The 16,557-nt window shown below is 40.1% G+C and overlaps 1 protein-coding gene across 3 annotated transcripts in view; it reads left to right on the forward strand.

The window, feature by feature from the left end:
* Positions 1 to 16,557, forward strand: part of Lepr (leptin receptor) — a 78,336-nt gene that overhangs the window by 14,411 nt on the left and 47,368 nt on the right. For all 3 annotated transcript variants that reach the window (XM_060365981.1, XM_060365980.1, XM_060365979.1), the window contains exons 3-5: positions 2,508 to 2,567; positions 7,677 to 8,006; positions 10,530 to 10,653. In XM_060365981.1, coding sequence (XP_060221964.1) covers positions 2,528 to 2,567; positions 7,677 to 8,006; positions 10,530 to 10,653 — 494 coding nt within the window. In that variant the 5' untranslated portion in view covers positions 2,508 to 2,527. The remainder of the gene's footprint in view (positions 1 to 2,507; positions 2,568 to 7,676; positions 8,007 to 10,529; positions 10,654 to 16,557) is intronic.

The raw sequence follows: 16,557 nt of genomic DNA on the forward strand, positions 1-16,557 counted from the left end.
CCCTAAGTTCTTTTGGTTGGGTACATATAAGTATTTCTTTAATTGAGTCTGTGTAAGAACCTGCTTTCACAGTCTGTATGCCCATTCACATCTGTCATTGTTTTTCTGGCATACACAGATGGAACTGGGTGGCAAGAATTCACATTGTAAGAATAGTTTCTGTGTTGCATGGGACAGTGAACAGCGGTGAGGCTTTCTTATCTAAGAGAAGCAACTAATGCGTTTGGTCACTTAGTAGATCAATTATTTCAATGTGAATCAAATCTATTTGGGGACCGAATTACATTTAGTTCATCAAAGCAGTACAGCAATGCATTGTGTTCATGACACGCCCTGATTATGAATCTTCCTCTAGGATTTACTTGATGAGAAGTCCAGTATAAGGAACAGGAAATACAAACATAGGCATGCCTTGCATACATTCTTACAAGTAGGTCATGACAACTCCAAGCATTAGTCAGTTTCTAGAGATTTCGAGAATCCTCATGATAGTAATAGATAAAGCTCCAAAGTTCTGATGAAAAGCACACTTTAAGAAACAAATATATTAGAACAAACATTTACAAACTGCTTAGATATGTCTATGTTCCCTAAGAGTTTGGGAAGTAAAAACACCACTGTGGGTTTACACACCAGCTGGTGCTTTCTCATTTGAGTTAGGAAGTGTGCTTCTTGATACTTTGTAGCAGCATTTACAGTGAAAATGCTATTTCCATTTCTAAACAAAACTCACTACTGCAGACATCTCTGGAAAGGGTTGCAGAAATCATCCAATAGTCATATTTGCAAATAAGCAACAGGGAGGTGGAGTTGAAACCCTCAGTCCCTGAGGCTGGTTACAAGAGCCCAAACTTGTGCCTGAGACTTCTAACACCCGATTCAGGGCTTCTCTCCGCCAAACATGCCACACAGTAGTCTGGACTTTATCCGAGATCCTAAGAAAGACTGAAATGGGCTGGGGAGGTGACTCAGTGGTGAAGTGCGTGTTGGTACTACTCCTGGAGAGACGACAAAAGTTTACTCACCCCCAATAGAGAACTGACAACAGACCAAAGTAAGGATTCCACCCAAGTCCAGCTTAGCCAACTGATGAGTTTTATTGGGATTATTTGTGTGTGAGAGGGGTTGCTTACAGGAGCAGGAATGACTCAAACACAGCTTCGTTACCAAAGCCCACCCCAGCCCAGGTCACAACTCCTGAAAACTGGAACCTTGGAGCACACTGCACAACTTGTAGGCATCTTGGCGGGCTGGAGAGCAGCTCTTTCAGGCAGCTCATGTGGTCTCGGCCTCTTCCAGGCAGGTTGCCTTTTCTAGGCAGCTAGGATTGTCTGAGAATGTCTCTCAACGGTCCTTACGACTTACACATACTTGAAGGAGGAGGGGCTTAGTGGATCTGACCAGTTTCAGGGACTTCCTGAAGCTTTTGAGTTGTTTGCTTCCTGAGCTTAAAGAGATTCTTTGTAGGATTAAGTTTTTTTCACCCTCCTTAGGACATCCAATTTCTTGACGAGCTCCCGTCCAAGATGAAATGTTTTATCTTAGAGGAATTTGTTACACAATGGAAGAACACATGTCTAAAACCCCAGGATAGGAAGTAGAGACAGGAGGATCCCAGAGACTTGCTGGCCGCCCCAGTCTAGCTTAAACAGTGAGTTTTAGGTTGAATGAGAAAGAGCCTATCACAAAAAGGTAAACGATAGAGTTATAGAGGAAGACAACTGACGTGGATCTCTGGTTCACACACACACACACACACACACACACACACACACACACACACACGGAGAGACAGAAAGAATATGTAGAGTTTTACACAAATTTAAGCCCAATATATTAAAATTTTGTTTTTCTAACTCAGCAGCATTTCTGCATTTCTGCACTTCAGATTGAGTAAAATTTATGAAACATCATCTTTGAAGTTAGGCATAGTATTGTTTGTTTTCAGCCATCAGGCATTCTTGACTCCTGATTTTCAGTGATATCAATATTATCTTATCTGCAAATGAACAACACATTTCCAAAGGCATTTTGGAAGATTCTTTTTCCTCTTCATTGAAAATAAATTTATTACTTGTGCTATAACTATTTGGCTTCATAGCATTATAACAACAACTTTAGAAAATAAGGGTGAAAATAAAACACAACAAAACATTAATGGTTATTAGATTTTCTGCTATGTATTTAATCAGAACTATGAACATTTGCTTAGCAGACAATTCAGTCTTCTCCTGTGTTACTTACCCTGTGCTGTATGGCATAAAGAAACAGAATGGCTTTTTCACTCTAATTATTTATTATTCTTTTTACTTTGTAAGATAACAGATACATCACAGAAAACAATATAATTTAATGTGAAGTGGTTCTTGAATATTAACCCAACATGTTAGAGCGTAGCAGTTTGAGGATTTATTTGTAATCTTTTTTTCTTTTATATTTTCCATAGACTGCCAGTGACGTGAGCTTTTCTGTGTGCATTGCTTTGTTTTTGATTTCTTGTTTTCCAGGTGCATCTCTCTGAAGTAAGATGATTTGCCAGAAATTCTATGCGGTCTTGGTACACTGGGGTAAGTTGCATGTACCTTTGTCTGTTTGGAAGGATATTTCAGTAGGTTAATTTCTAGAGGAACTTCATGTTGAACAGGAACTTCAGTGTCCTGTTGCCTAAACCAATATCTTTAAAGAGCTGTTCTGTGGTGCCCTGAGCAGTACATGTTTTTAACCCCATCAAATAAAACAAGTGTAACATTTTGTTTCCATTTCATTTATTTTTTATTTTTGTGAGTTGGGAGTTAACTGACTATATTTCTGATGAGATTTTTATTTCATACATTTCAGCAATCTTGTTGGTTTTATTGGTCTTAGACAAATTTTAGAACTTTCTAAAATACAATAGACTTTTGGCTGTGCATTAAGGCTCCATAGAGATACAGAACTGACATGATGATGATGTGTGTACGTGTGTGTACATGTGACAATGTTTATAAGCAACTGCAGCATGTAATTACAAGAGTGGAGTGTTTCTAAGATTTGCATTTGGAAAACTACAGACCCAAAAGTGCCAATGTTATCTAAGTGTAAAAGTCTGAAACACACACACACACACACACATACACCTACATTCACATATATAAACACAGATGAACACTTTTGTAGTAATGACAGCATGACACTCTGAGGGTATATTATCAAGAATTGGCACATATGTTGGTAACGGTCACTGAATACCACAGCTTGTCAAGAGATGTAAATACATACCTGTCCTTCCTCTTACCCACCGTAGACTTTTCCTCCAGAGGAAGCTTTTTCAGATTTTATTTTTGAGACAAGGTTTCTCTATGTAGCCTTGGCTGTCCTGGACTCTCTTTGTAGATCAGGCTGGCCTCAACTCATAGCAATCTGCCTGTCTCTGCCTCCCCGAGTGCTGGGTTTACAGGCCTGTGTCACCATGCTCAGCTCACATTTTTTTTTTCAGTAGTCTTGTAGTTGGAGTGAACCATAACATTCTCTGTTTGAAACTAGCCATACATTGCTCATAAGTTGTTTTTTTTTTTTTAACTCAGGAAAACCTAGTTTATTATTTAAATATTGGTGCCTAGACTTTTTCAAATTCATTTGTAATTGTAAAGTATTTGTATTTTCTTACTGTGTATGTGTCACATGGGAGATGTTTTTGGAGTCTGTAAAATATGGAGAGCTATAATGAGCTGAGGAGTGTATTGTTTCACATTATCATTTTGATGCTTTGAGCATTTAACATCTGTTCCCCTAACATTTTCTAAGAACATATATATTGTCGCCATCTATGGTTGGCATACTGTGTCTTAGACCTTTGACCTTCCCCATGTCTAACTGTAAAAATATGTATCATTTGACTAACTCATGTACAGTTTCCTCTGCTGTCCCGTGATGCCCATTCTACTCTCTACATGTACAAGGTCATTTCATTTACGATTCCCCATGGCAGTGAGATTGTGTGGCATTTGCCTTTCTGTGCCTGGCTTTACTTAACATATGCCCTCCTCATGTGGAAAATGACAGCTTCCCTCCTTTTTGTGGCTGAATGGTATTGTTGCTATGGTGTGTATGTGAGATGATTATCTCCCAAAGATCCATGAAGAGGTCTGAGATGATGATATGAAATGCCATGGAACCTGTAAGGGCTTGGTCCTAGCAGGTGGTCTCCACACACTCTGAGGGCTTGTGACTGCATGAGTTCTCAGGAGAGAGTTGTCGCTGAACAGGCATGGCTTTCTCCAGCCTTCTGCTCGTGACTTGAGGCATATTCACTTGACTGACTGCCCAGCACAGGTCTGCCACTGATGTTCACAGCATCAGGTAGCCTTCCTTGAACAGTTACTGTGTTGTTTGGACTTTCTTTCTCCCAAAGTAAGCCCCTTTCATTGTAAAGTCAGGCTGTGTCTGGTATTTCATTATAGAAATGCAAAGCTGGACAGTGCAAGCTGTGTGTATACCACCTTCTTTTCCTCATTCATTTTGTTAATGCTTAGGTTGATTCTGTCTGAGGAACAGTGCTTTGATCAGCTCTGGCCAACGTTTCTTTTTTAGTAGGATTGCTGAATCTCATTTTTCAGTCCCTGAGGGATCTCTGTACTGTTTTCCTAATGGCTGTACGGATGTATACTCTTACCAACAGAGTGCATGGATTCTCTTTTCTTCTCACCTTGGCTAATGCTTGTCACTTTTGCCTTTTCCAGAATCGCCTTTCTAGCAGGAATGGGGTGATGTCATAGAGATTTTGCTATAACCGGTGATTCTCTCACATACCCACTGTCCCGTCCTTGTAGACTTTCTTTTGTTTCTTGGTCTTAGTGGTTTGCCTGCATGAATGTTTTTGTAGCACATGCGTACCTGGTGCCTGTGGAGGCCAGAAGAGGGTGTCTGAGTCTCTGGAACTAGAGTTTCAGAACTTAGTAAACCACCATGTGTGGATCTGGACTTAGACCTGTGTCTTCTGGAAGAGCAGCAAGTGCTTTGAGCTGCTGAAGTATCTCTCCAGCTCCTTGTGCGTCTTTTTTTAGACACACATTTCTTTGTGTCTTTTTTTGGAGTATTTCTAATACTGTAAGTTTACACATGTATACAATGTGTCTTTGTCGTATCCAACTCCCCTTATACACCGAATAAATACATCTTCCTCCCAACTTCATGTCCTTTTTCTCCGCCCCAAACAAGTTCAACGAGTGGAGTATGGGTGTGGAGTCCCTTGCTTATTTTGGATATTAGCCCCATGTTAGACATACAGTTTATAAATATTATATCCTGCTCTGAAGCTTGACATATGAATAGTCACCTTGTTAAGTATTTCCTTTGCAGTGGTGACTGTGGAGTTTGACCTACTTCTTTGTCTATTTTTGATGTAACTGCCTGTGACTTAGGACTATGCCCCAAGATATCACATACCTTAGTGTCAGTATTACTTGGCTTTACTTTAGCCTTGTCACAGTTGTAGTTCTGCTGTTTAGGCTACTAATCCATGTTGTTATTTTTGTACATGATGAGAGATGGGGGTATAGTTTCTTCTTTCCTTCTTTCTTTTCTTCCTTTCCTCCCTTTCTCCTTCTTCTCTTGTTCTTTCTATTGTGGCTTATGGAGATCCATTTTTTTCCCCAGTGCCATTTACTAAAGCTCCATTAATTCTCAGGTGCATTTTTTGGCATGCGGTTTTCTTAAAGCTTAGTTGGTTCAAAAAACACAGATTTATTCCTGGGTTCTCGGCTATGGTCTATTGACTCAGGCATCTTTCTCTGTCCACACTGCGCTGTTTTAGTTAGATCACTTGGTCCTATGTTTGGAGTCAGCTTTGTTCTTGATCATTAATTTTTTTGCTTTCTGGTGGTCTTTTGTAGTTTTATAAGAACTTTTGTACTGTTTATTTCTGTTTCTGTTAAGAATGTTATTGGCATTTTGATATAGATTGCATTGAATTTGTGCACTGCTTTGGAAACTTGAAATTAAAAAAAAAAAGCTACTTTTCCAATTGTATGAAAATAGAGCATTTTCCCATTTGTGTTGTCTTTAATTTCGTTAATCCATGTTTTATAGTTAGTGTAGACATCTTTCACTTTGTTGACACTTTTTAAAAAATGTAGTTATTATAAATGGGATCCTCCCCTCATTTTTTATTCCTTTGCCTTTTCTGAGACAAGGGTTTTACAGTGTTGCCCAGGCTGGCCTTAAAGCCTGTGGCCTCAGTGATCCTTCTGCCTCAGCCTCATTAGTAGCTGAAACTACTAATGTTATCTAAGCGTATTTAAAAAATATATACATATATATATGTATATATTTTTGAGCAGGGCATGGTGGCACATGCCTGTAATCCCAGCACTCTGGAAGGCAGAGGCAGGAGGATTGCTGTGAGTTTGAAGTCAGCCTGGTCTACAAAGTGGATCCAGGACAGCAAAGGCTATCCAGGGAAACCCTGTTTCAAACAAACAAACAAACAAACAAACAAACAAAGTCTTTTCCTATATTTTGGTGTTTATTATCATTTAAAGCCTATCATTCACTTCAGGGTTCACTTTTGTCCATCTTGTGGCCTTGGACAAATTCATGATGATGTATCACTACTACTGTAGAATCAGACAGACCTGTATCCCTGCCTGCTTGTCCTTCACATCTGCTTGTTCATCCCTCTGCTCTGCTTAACTCCTGGCAATCAGAGCCCTTCACACTGTGTTGCCGTGATGGCTTCTTAGGGATAAGCATGTACATTTCCTGTGTCTTTTCATGGTTTTACACTTCTGTTTTGAACTGACCATTACGCCTTTGTCTGAATTATGCCCTTTTCCTATCCACATAGATGCCAAGGAACACCGTTCACTTCTGCCCCTTTACATTTCCTCGCATTTAATCCTTCAAAATTTTTGTCCCATACAAATCCACACACACTTCTTGGAATTCTCACTGTCGTACACACAGCGAATGTCATCAGAATATTCAATTCATTTGTGAAGTGAAGAAAAGTAGAGTCAGTTGTTTGTTTTGAAAAAGCACTTGATTAAGGCTAAGTTTAGACTCTGAGGCTTTTGGGGCGCAGTGCTGTGGGTGCTCTCAGTTGTATTTTTAACCGGGAATGGTTTACCTTCAGTGTGAGTTTCCTGGAGGGAGTCTGGTGTTTGGCGTCATTTCCTGCGGAGTGCCTGGGACATTTCCTGGATGACGTCAGACATCTGAAGGCTCCTGTGAAAGTTCAGGAGACCTGACAACTCTCTTTGAGTCAAGGACGAAGTGTCCACGAGAGCATCCACTGAAAAGTGTTAGCACACTGTTGTAATGCTGCTAGTGAATATTAAGATCGCTTTAGTGCTTATTGATATAATTGAACGCCCAGATTATTTCTTATTTTTTTCTGAAAGTTAGATATAATGTAAATTTTCTCATAGTAAAGTATAAACATGTTAGATTCATGAGAAAAATTGATGCAAGAATCTCCAAAGGAGAGGGGCGAGAAAATGGAATTACTTGAGTAAATAAGCCAAGTTCTCAAGTCTACAACACCGGAAGGTGGAAACTCAGAGCTGTTCGCTGGGTGCCGAGTCAGCACTCTGGAGGGTGTCCTTCTGAGGGCCTCACGGGTTCATCTTCGATGCTTTCTAGTTACAGCTTCATCAGATTGATCACTTGTTCTCTGTGTCTTTTTGCTGTCCGAACAGAGTTTCTTTATGTGCTAGCTGCACTTAACCTGGCACATCCAGCCTCTCCCTGGAGATTTAAGTTGTTCTGTGCGCCACCAAACACAACCGACAGCTCCCTTCCCTCACCTGCTGCGATCGCCAAGGACGCCTCCGCCCTGCGTGAGGGCTCTGAAGCCGTTGTTGAAGCTAAATTTAATTCCACTGGTATCTACATTTCTGAGTTATCCAAGACAGTTTTCCACTGTTGCTTTGGGAATGAACAAGGGAAACACTGCTCCGTGCTCACCCACAACAGTGAAGGGAAGACGCCGGCTTCGGCGGTGAAGGCTTTAATTTTTCGCCGGCTGGGTAAGCACTTTCTTGTCCCAAGTATCCAGTGTTGTGTTCTGCCCCTGCATCCATCAAAATGTTTTCATCTCGCTTAGATGTCCTATTATGTAATTAACATATGTTGTTATTTTATATTAGTATTAAAATTAGGATTCATTGTGTGACTAGCAAGTTCACGCCGATCATTTCATATCCTATAAATCTGTCGTCGATGGAACTCTTCTACCTGTAAATTTTCTTGGAGGCAGAAAAAAAGAATGTACAGTTTAAATAGATAAAATACCAAATTATGCATACCACTGTTGAAGTAGCTGAATTTTAAAATGTTTGTGAGTAATAATGAATTGTTCAGGCACAGAATGTCCTTGACACAATACATGTTATGTTGATTAAGTTTAATTGTTGTCTTAAGAATAGTATATACTGAGAGCAGCAAGCTTAGTTAATTTTGTATCTGAAAATTATGACAACGAATCTATTTCTAAGTTTTCTGAAAGGAGAAAGAAGACCCAATTGTATGAAAAGACCCCAAATATGGAAGAACAGGCATTCGTAAGCAAGGACTCTCATGTGGTCTTGGTTGGAAATTTCCAGGTGATACTAGTGACCTTTCAGGTTGACCTCTATCCTGGAGAATGCTTAATGGTAACCCTGGTCTCTACCCAGTAATAAAAAGAAATATCTTTATACCTAAGTCTAATAAAAGAAATATCTCCAGCTTGACATAGTGGCATGTGAGGTGGGGAAGTCAGGAGGATTGTGAGTTCCAGACCAGCCTGGGCTACCAAGTCAGACCCTCTCTCGACAATCAAACCAAACCAAAGGAATCTCTTCCCACATCTACTCTTTTAGCCCTTTTGATTATGTGGGGGAAAATGCACTCCATGTTGAAAACAATTTGAGAGTAAGAAGGGGCTGGAGAGGTGGCTCAGTGGGTAAGAGCACTTGCTGCTCTCACAGAGGACTCAGGTTCAGTTCCCAGCACCATGTCCAGAGATTCACAACCACCTCTAAGCCCAGATCCAGGCAATCTGATACCCTCTTCCAGCCTCTGTACCTGCTTGCCTTTGGTACACTTAAACTCATGCACAAACACACACACACACACACACACACACACATAATAAAAAAATCATCACAAGCAGAATAATTATAAAATTTAATTATGTTTTAAAATAGATTTTAAAAACATTTTAGTAGAAACAATTCCAATTCAGTTCATAAATGTTAATGTCATCTTGAATGATGCTTTTTTTTTAATTAGTAAAAGAATGGCTTAGCCAATCCATTGATTATTAAATATCTTAAGAATGAGCAGAGTCTTAGTAATGAATATTATTATTATTTATGTATTATGTACACAATGTTCTGTCTGTGTGTACACCTGCATGCCAGAAGAGGGCACCAGATCTCATTATAGATGGTTGTGAGCCACCATGTGGTTGCTGGGAATTGAACACAGAATGAGCAGCCAGTGCTTTTAACTTCTGAGCCATCTCTCTAGCCCTTAGTAATGAATCTTAAATGATAAAAAAAAATCACATTCTTTATTTTTGGAAGGGATATAATTAGCATATTACATATCTCATATTACAAACGGATGATAACTAGTTAACTTTTAAGGGAATTGATGTTTTAGGTAAGTAATGGCCTCAAAAGATTTCAATTTGTTATTCTTTCAGATGAGTTTCTCCTTCCTTTATACAAGGTACCCAGTAAGTGAAAATACTTTTCCTTTATTTTTTTTCTTCTCTTTCTTTTTTGTTACACACACACACACACACACACACACACACACACACACGGCCTCCCAAGACAGGTTTTCTCTGTATTAATGCTTGGCTGTTCTGGAACTCAATTTGTAAGCCAGGCTAGTTTTGAGCCCACAGAGATATACCTACTTCTGCCTCCCAAGTGCCAGGGTTAAAGGCATGCGCCACCATGCCTGGCTGGAAATACTTCTCATTTCAAGAAATATGTTAGTGTTGTCTTAAGTTGGTTTTGTTTTGTTAGTCATATATATATATATATATATATATTTTTTAAAGATTTACTTTCATTTTTACTTACACATATATGTGTATGTCTCTGTGAACGATGGCACATGTGTCTGGTTGCCTGTGGAGGCCAAAAGATGACTCCCAATCCCAGGGATCCGGAGTTACAAGTGGTTACAGGAAGTTGTTTTATTTGATGTGCTGGTTTCTTTTGAAAAGTAAACATTAACTAAAAGAAAATAAAAATGAGACCTGTCCTATTCAGATAGCTTGAGAGTAAAGCCAAGTTGAGAAATAATAATTGAATTTAATTATCTGATTTAAAGCAGGCTGGGAAGGGGTGGGGGAGGGGGCTGAGGTACTAAACTGACCACAGAAGGCACTGAATGGCTCATGCAAATACGTCTCTAAAAGGGCCTGTTTTCCCCCTCTCAGAATGGGCAGCAGAAGTTGTATCAGAACACTGCTAAATTCAGTTTAGCTCTCTCTTTCACTGGGTTATTCAGTGTCTTTCGGGTTTAATGCAGTTTATGTTTTAATGCAGGTATAAACTGGGACATAGAGTGCTGGATGAAAGGGGACTTGACGTTATTCATCTGTCATATGGAGCCATCACTTAAGAACCCCTTCAAGAATTATGACTCTAAGGTCCATGTTTTATATGATCTGTGAGTACCGGTGAAATTAATTTGGCCAGCCACACGGTCTGATTTGTTTAAAGCACAGAAGTGGATTATGAATCCCCTCCCATCCTTCCACTTCCTTTTGTAGCTGTGTATCTTATAGAGAGTGGTTTGAATGTCTTTTGTACAACTGTCTTCTTCATTAGCTTTCTCCTTTTTCTTCCTGTTTATTTAGGCACAGAGATACTGCAGATAGAGATGGCCCAAAAGAAACATGAACATTGTCAGATATTCCTGTGTGTGAATTGCCAGATATGTTTGTTATATGAATTATGTCATGCCCTATCTACTTGCTAACTATGAGAGGTTTTTCACTGTGTACAATCTACACTGAAACATCGCCATATGTTGTCTTTAGTGAGAAACAACATAAAGAAGTTAAATGAATGGGTAGCAGTAGGAGGCATGTTAGAAGGGTTGCAGTTTTATTGAGAGATTGATGTAATGAAGAAAGTAGAGAATTTCCAGCTTTCTAATGATCTGGTAAATTCATGAGGCCAGTAGAACTCAGAACTGCCACGATCGGAGGACTTGGTTCTATAGGAAACTCCTTTGTAGAAGAAGCTGTCTATGGAGGGTAGCTAGACTGAAGATGTGGCCAGAAGAACACCCAAATTGAAAGAGCTGATAATGCTACAGTAATCAAAGGGCATGAGGAAGAAAGTGAAGGCCCTACTTTACATTGTATATTCATTAACTGAACTGTCATAAGGACAATAGATGTTTTGTATAGCTCTCTATTTCAGAGATTTTGTGAGGATGCAAAATGCTTAAACCTTTCACCTCTCTCCTTAAAAACATCTACACAGTTAAGAGTTAGAAGACAGAAAGAAAGGCTGTAAAAAGCCATCTTCTGGGCAGGGCACAGACATTGAAATCATGAACTCATAGCTGCTATGGTTGCTTGCACTGGACCTGCTCAAGACAGGCTCTGTCAGCAGTCAATCATGAATGTGAGAGGGTTTCATGGGCCTCTGCTCTATGTATTAGTTACTTTTCTATCGCTGTGATAAAACACCATGACCAAAGCAATTTATAAAAGTAATTGTCTAATTGAGCATATGGTTTCAGAGGGTTAAGAGTCCATGATGGCAGAGTGAAGGCATGGCAGCAGGGACAGCTAAGCGCTCACATCTCAAAATGCAAAGTAGGAGGCAGAAAGTGCACTGGGAATGGTGCTAATCTTTTGAAACCTCAAAGCCAACTCCTAGTGACACATTTCTTTCTCCTATGTCACACCTCCTAATCCTTCCCAAACAGTTACACCAATTAGGACCAAGTATTCAAATGCATATATCTAGGGGGCCATTCTCATTCAAGCAACCACACCCTTCATGCTGAACTAACAGCTACAAATAGATTCTGGGAGAAGAGGGGTCATTGTCTTTACTTATGTACTCCTCACCTGTGAGCCCACTAGGCCCCAAAGGACAGTTCCAAACCCATGATCTCTCTGGTGGCCCTGGTTAAGGCCACAACACAAAACAAAAAGATGTGAATTATTCGGGTTTAGTCCAGGTGTTTTGAAAAGCATGTGCTCGACTAAGCACAGGTGTCCGATCTTTGGTTCAGAAGGCAGGTGGTAAAGGGACACCTCCTCTTAAAACACAGCAGAAGCTCTAGATCAAAGAATCCAAAGTCCAACAGGAATAAGAGCAGGTGATAAGAGCAGGAATGAATGTTTGTGAAGCCTCTATCCCACACCATATTTACTTACTGGCTTTACCAAAACTGTGTACTTTGTCGAGTAGAATTTAGGTTGTGTTCACCTGAGTGGCCATGTGAGCTATTATATACAGTCAGCCTCTCTGTGGTCTCAATCAGTGGCTAAAATGATTGGTACTGAAATTGCTTTGACACATGTCGTTCCATCTGTATGAAAGAAGGGGAATTATATATATATATTTTAAGTGATTGAATAAAAAGTCCTCAGCTTGAGATATTTACAGCTATAATTTAGGTAAAGGGTAGTTGATTTCTCAAGAGTCACTCTGGTCAAAGGGGACTCCTGATTTGACAATAAACTCTAAATCCACCTAAGAACGTTTAGTCTACTGCTTTACATATTTTCTTTTAGCTCTTCCTTTCCATATGTTAGCAAGAAACCTTTTGTACTGACTCTTATCTGTGAAAAACCCTTGGCAGGTCATTGTGAGCCATGGCAATGGGACTTCGTTTCTGTTAAGTCAACACGCACAAATCATTAAGTATAATCTCTTATCTGCATATACTTAAGAGAGATATCACATGATCATCTCAACTGATTCATGAAAGGCCTTAGACAAGGTTCAGCATCCTCTTATGGATGAAAGCTTTGAAGAAATCAGAAATAGAAGGAAAATACTTCAACATAAAGACCATATATGACAGACCTCGCTCTCTCTTTCTCTCTGTGTGTGTTTATATTATCTACATATGTGTTGGAAGCTCGTGAGTCTAGAGAGGATATCAGGAGAGGAGAGGAAGATATCTTGAGGGAGGCAGGAAAAATATGATAATGAAATACACATAATTAGAAAGCAAATGTGGAGAAGGAACCCAGGTAGAGAGGGAACCAGCTGCAGGGTCTCCACTGTAGCAGCAAGTGGAGAAAGAGATAGCTGAGAACAAAGCATAAGGACACATACATATAAAGAACCTTCAGTGAAGCCCAGTACTTTGTATTATTACCTAAACAATTAAACAAAAAGAAACCTCAAAAAAAAGTATTTAAAAAAAATGAAAAAAAAAACAAAACAAAACAAAAAACAAAAAACCAAACAACTGTGAGGAAGTATCAAAATGTCGAACATGAAGAGTTACCACCTTCGTTTCTGTGGTGGACTATCCGTTCAACAAGACCTTGAACAGTTTTCCCCTCAGTGGAGATGCACCCAGTGACACTGTTTCCCTTCTGTTTACATGTCTGTAAAGAATGAAGTGAGAGTCAGTGAGGCCTGGGTAGTTCTTGTTCCTGCACAGCTAAGTTTAACCCGTACGTGAGATAGCTGAAATTTTAAAAAGAACGCTCTTAGAAATACTGTATCTTTACCTCCATCTCAGCCTTTATTCTTAACTAATAATTGCAAAAAAAAAAAAAAAAAAGTACTGAAAGGACAAATTTGAGTGAGTCCTTGCATCTAAGGTAAACTGACTCACCAGACGAATAATAAAAAAAAAAAGTCATAATTCGAGTCTAGGTGACTTCCATTTTGGGCAGGTTAGAGGGGGAACCAGCTCACCCAATGATCATCTATCAGACTTCACAACCAACTGGGTGTGCTGGTTAGATTCTGTCAGTTTGGCACAGATCTGGACGTACGTGGGAGGAGGGACCCTTAGTTAAGGGGCTGGCTCCATAAGACTGGCCCCTGCACATGTCTGTGGATCATTTTCTTGATCGATGATTGATGTAGGAGGGACAGTGCCATTCTGGGCAGGTGGGCCATTGGGCAGCAAGTCCTCTGTGGCTTCTTTTTCAAGCTTCTGTTTGTGTTCCAGAGGTGACATTCCCCTATGAGGTTGTAAGCCAAATAAACCCTCTCTCCCTCAAGCCATTTTTTGGTCAGTTCTTTTATTTTCTTTCTTTCTTTCTTTCTTTCTTTCTTTCTTTCTTTCTTTCTTTCTTTCTTTCTTTCTTTCTTTCTTTCTTTCTTTCTTCCTTCCTTCCTTCCTTCCTTCCTTTTTTCTTTCTTTCTTTCTTTCTTTCTTTCTTTCTTTCTTTCTTCCTTCCTTCCTTCCTTCCTTCCTTCTTTCTTTCTTTCTTTCTTTCTTTCCTTCTTTCTTTCATCACAGCAATAGAAAAGCAAACTAGAATCATGAGGAGAGTGATCTTAACTGTTGGTGGAAACTACTTCCAAAGGGCAGATGGATAAATCCCTGGCCTATATCTAGGCATTAGGGCATCAAATCTCACCCTTGCTTGCTCAGCCCCTATGGGCAGCTACTGTCTGTGGCATAATCTGCCAGGATTTCCTTCTGCTTGTGTCATTTTTCATGTGTGCTATATCCAGGGTCATCCTTCTTGGTGAGGGGTGGGGCGCTGTAAAATAGTCTACTCAGAAGAGAAACTGCAAATTATCTTTTCCATATCTAGATTTTGAAAATTAATCTTGGTGTTGGGGCATGAAGTGGTGGTTGCATTTATGGGTGGGGAAGCTCTTTGCTTTTTTCATCAATGAGGGATGTCTATGTCTGGGGGAAGGTAATTTCTTCTGAAAGATGGGGAAATTTGAAGCCAGAGAGAATATATTATGTCCAGATACTGATTTAGGCTGTTGGTTACTGCTGAGTGTCATTCCAACCATTTTGGTGACCACTTTAATAGCTCTGAATGCTTTGATAATGGTCTGATGCACAGTGCTTGATACAGCATAGCTTTCTGATGAAGCTTACTGGTTCAGAAATATTGAGACTTGCTTTACCCTAGTAATTAAAGGTATTATTTTATTTTAAGAAATCGCCTTTTTGTTCCATCAAAATTCATAAGAGAAATCTTTCAAAGTGTGAAAAAATAGTGTATTTTTTTTCCAGGAGCTAAAAATCTGCTATTTAAAAAGGATTTAAAAACCTATAAATATGTCCCCAAAGGGAAAGCATTGTTTGAGCTCTGATATTAATGTTTGTCTGAGAACCTGAAGGAGAGGTACTCTAAAAAATGTAATATCCTGAACTGCTTTAGACGTTTGTTCTAGACTAGGAGGAAGTCTTCCTTTCCTCTGTAAGGTCCCTACTGTGTGCTCCACATACTGAGCTGAGTGTGACCAACAGTGTTCACCACAGACTTCCCCTTTGTTGCATGACAAGACTTTTCCTGGAGAGATGACGCAGATGGTTATTCACCCCAGAGAGGGAGCCCATCACAGACCAAAGTAAGGATATACCAAAGTCCAACCTGGTGAACCAATGAGTTTTATCGGAGTTACCTACAGGAATATGGATGAGGCGTTGCTTATCCCTCATGAGAAGAGATGACTCAAAGACAGCTACCTCACCAAAGCCCACCCCAGCATGGGTGACAGCTCACCTAAGCTGGGGACCTGCAACACATTCCTTCCCCGTAGGCAGCTTAGCGGGTTCAGTTTCCAAGTGACTCACTTGACCCAAACCTCTTGCAGCCAGCTTGGCTGATTTCTGCTTTTTATTGTTTACTCTGGGAGGAAGTGAATCTGGTCATTCTGGGGGGACTTCCTGAACCTGTTTGAATTGTTTACCTTCTGGCTTAAAGAGCTTCCCTGTAGGATGAAACCATTTCAGTCTGGTAGGAAATCCCTACCCAATATCCTTCATCATAGAGCTAAAGGGTATTGTCAAAACATAAACTGCTACAGCCAAATTTGAAAGTGTGGCCACGTAACAAAGAGACAGAGAGGACGTACGAACAAAGAAGGGCCCTGCACAAACTAAGAGGAGGCAGGAGGGTGAAGAGCATGTATCCAAGGCACAGACAGAAGAGCTGGAAGACTGAAGGCTGAGTGTGGTTGAGCTAGGAAGCCAGGGAACACGGGGGTCCAGGGTCTGGGTCAGGTGATGAAGAGCTACCTGCTTAAGTCAGCTGGGGAGTTTTGGACCCTCCTGGCTATTGAAGGCTGAGTCCCTTTTTACTCACTCATTTTTTATCAGCATGTTGTGGTTTCAAAGTTCACACACATGAGCTTCAGTGGCTCAAATAGTTTCACTGTTCTTATTGATCCCTCCTAGCTTATCTGCTGTCATGTGCATTCTCTGGATGTTGTCATCGCTTATAAACCTGCTTCTCCTATAAACTCGGTGTGAAGAAATCCACACTTTTGACTAGCTCTCCTCTCAATCATGCTAGTCCCATCCTCCCTCTGTAACTTCAGCAATGGTTCCCCAGGAGTCTGGGCTTCTCTCTCTTGAGGTACTTAATCTCATCATTTTGCCTTCCCT

Source organism: Meriones unguiculatus, chromosome 12, assembly GCF_030254825.1.
Source record: "Meriones unguiculatus strain TT.TT164.6M chromosome 12, Bangor_MerUng_6.1, whole genome shotgun sequence".
NCBI lineage: Eukaryota > Metazoa > Chordata > Mammalia > Rodentia > Muridae > Meriones > Meriones unguiculatus.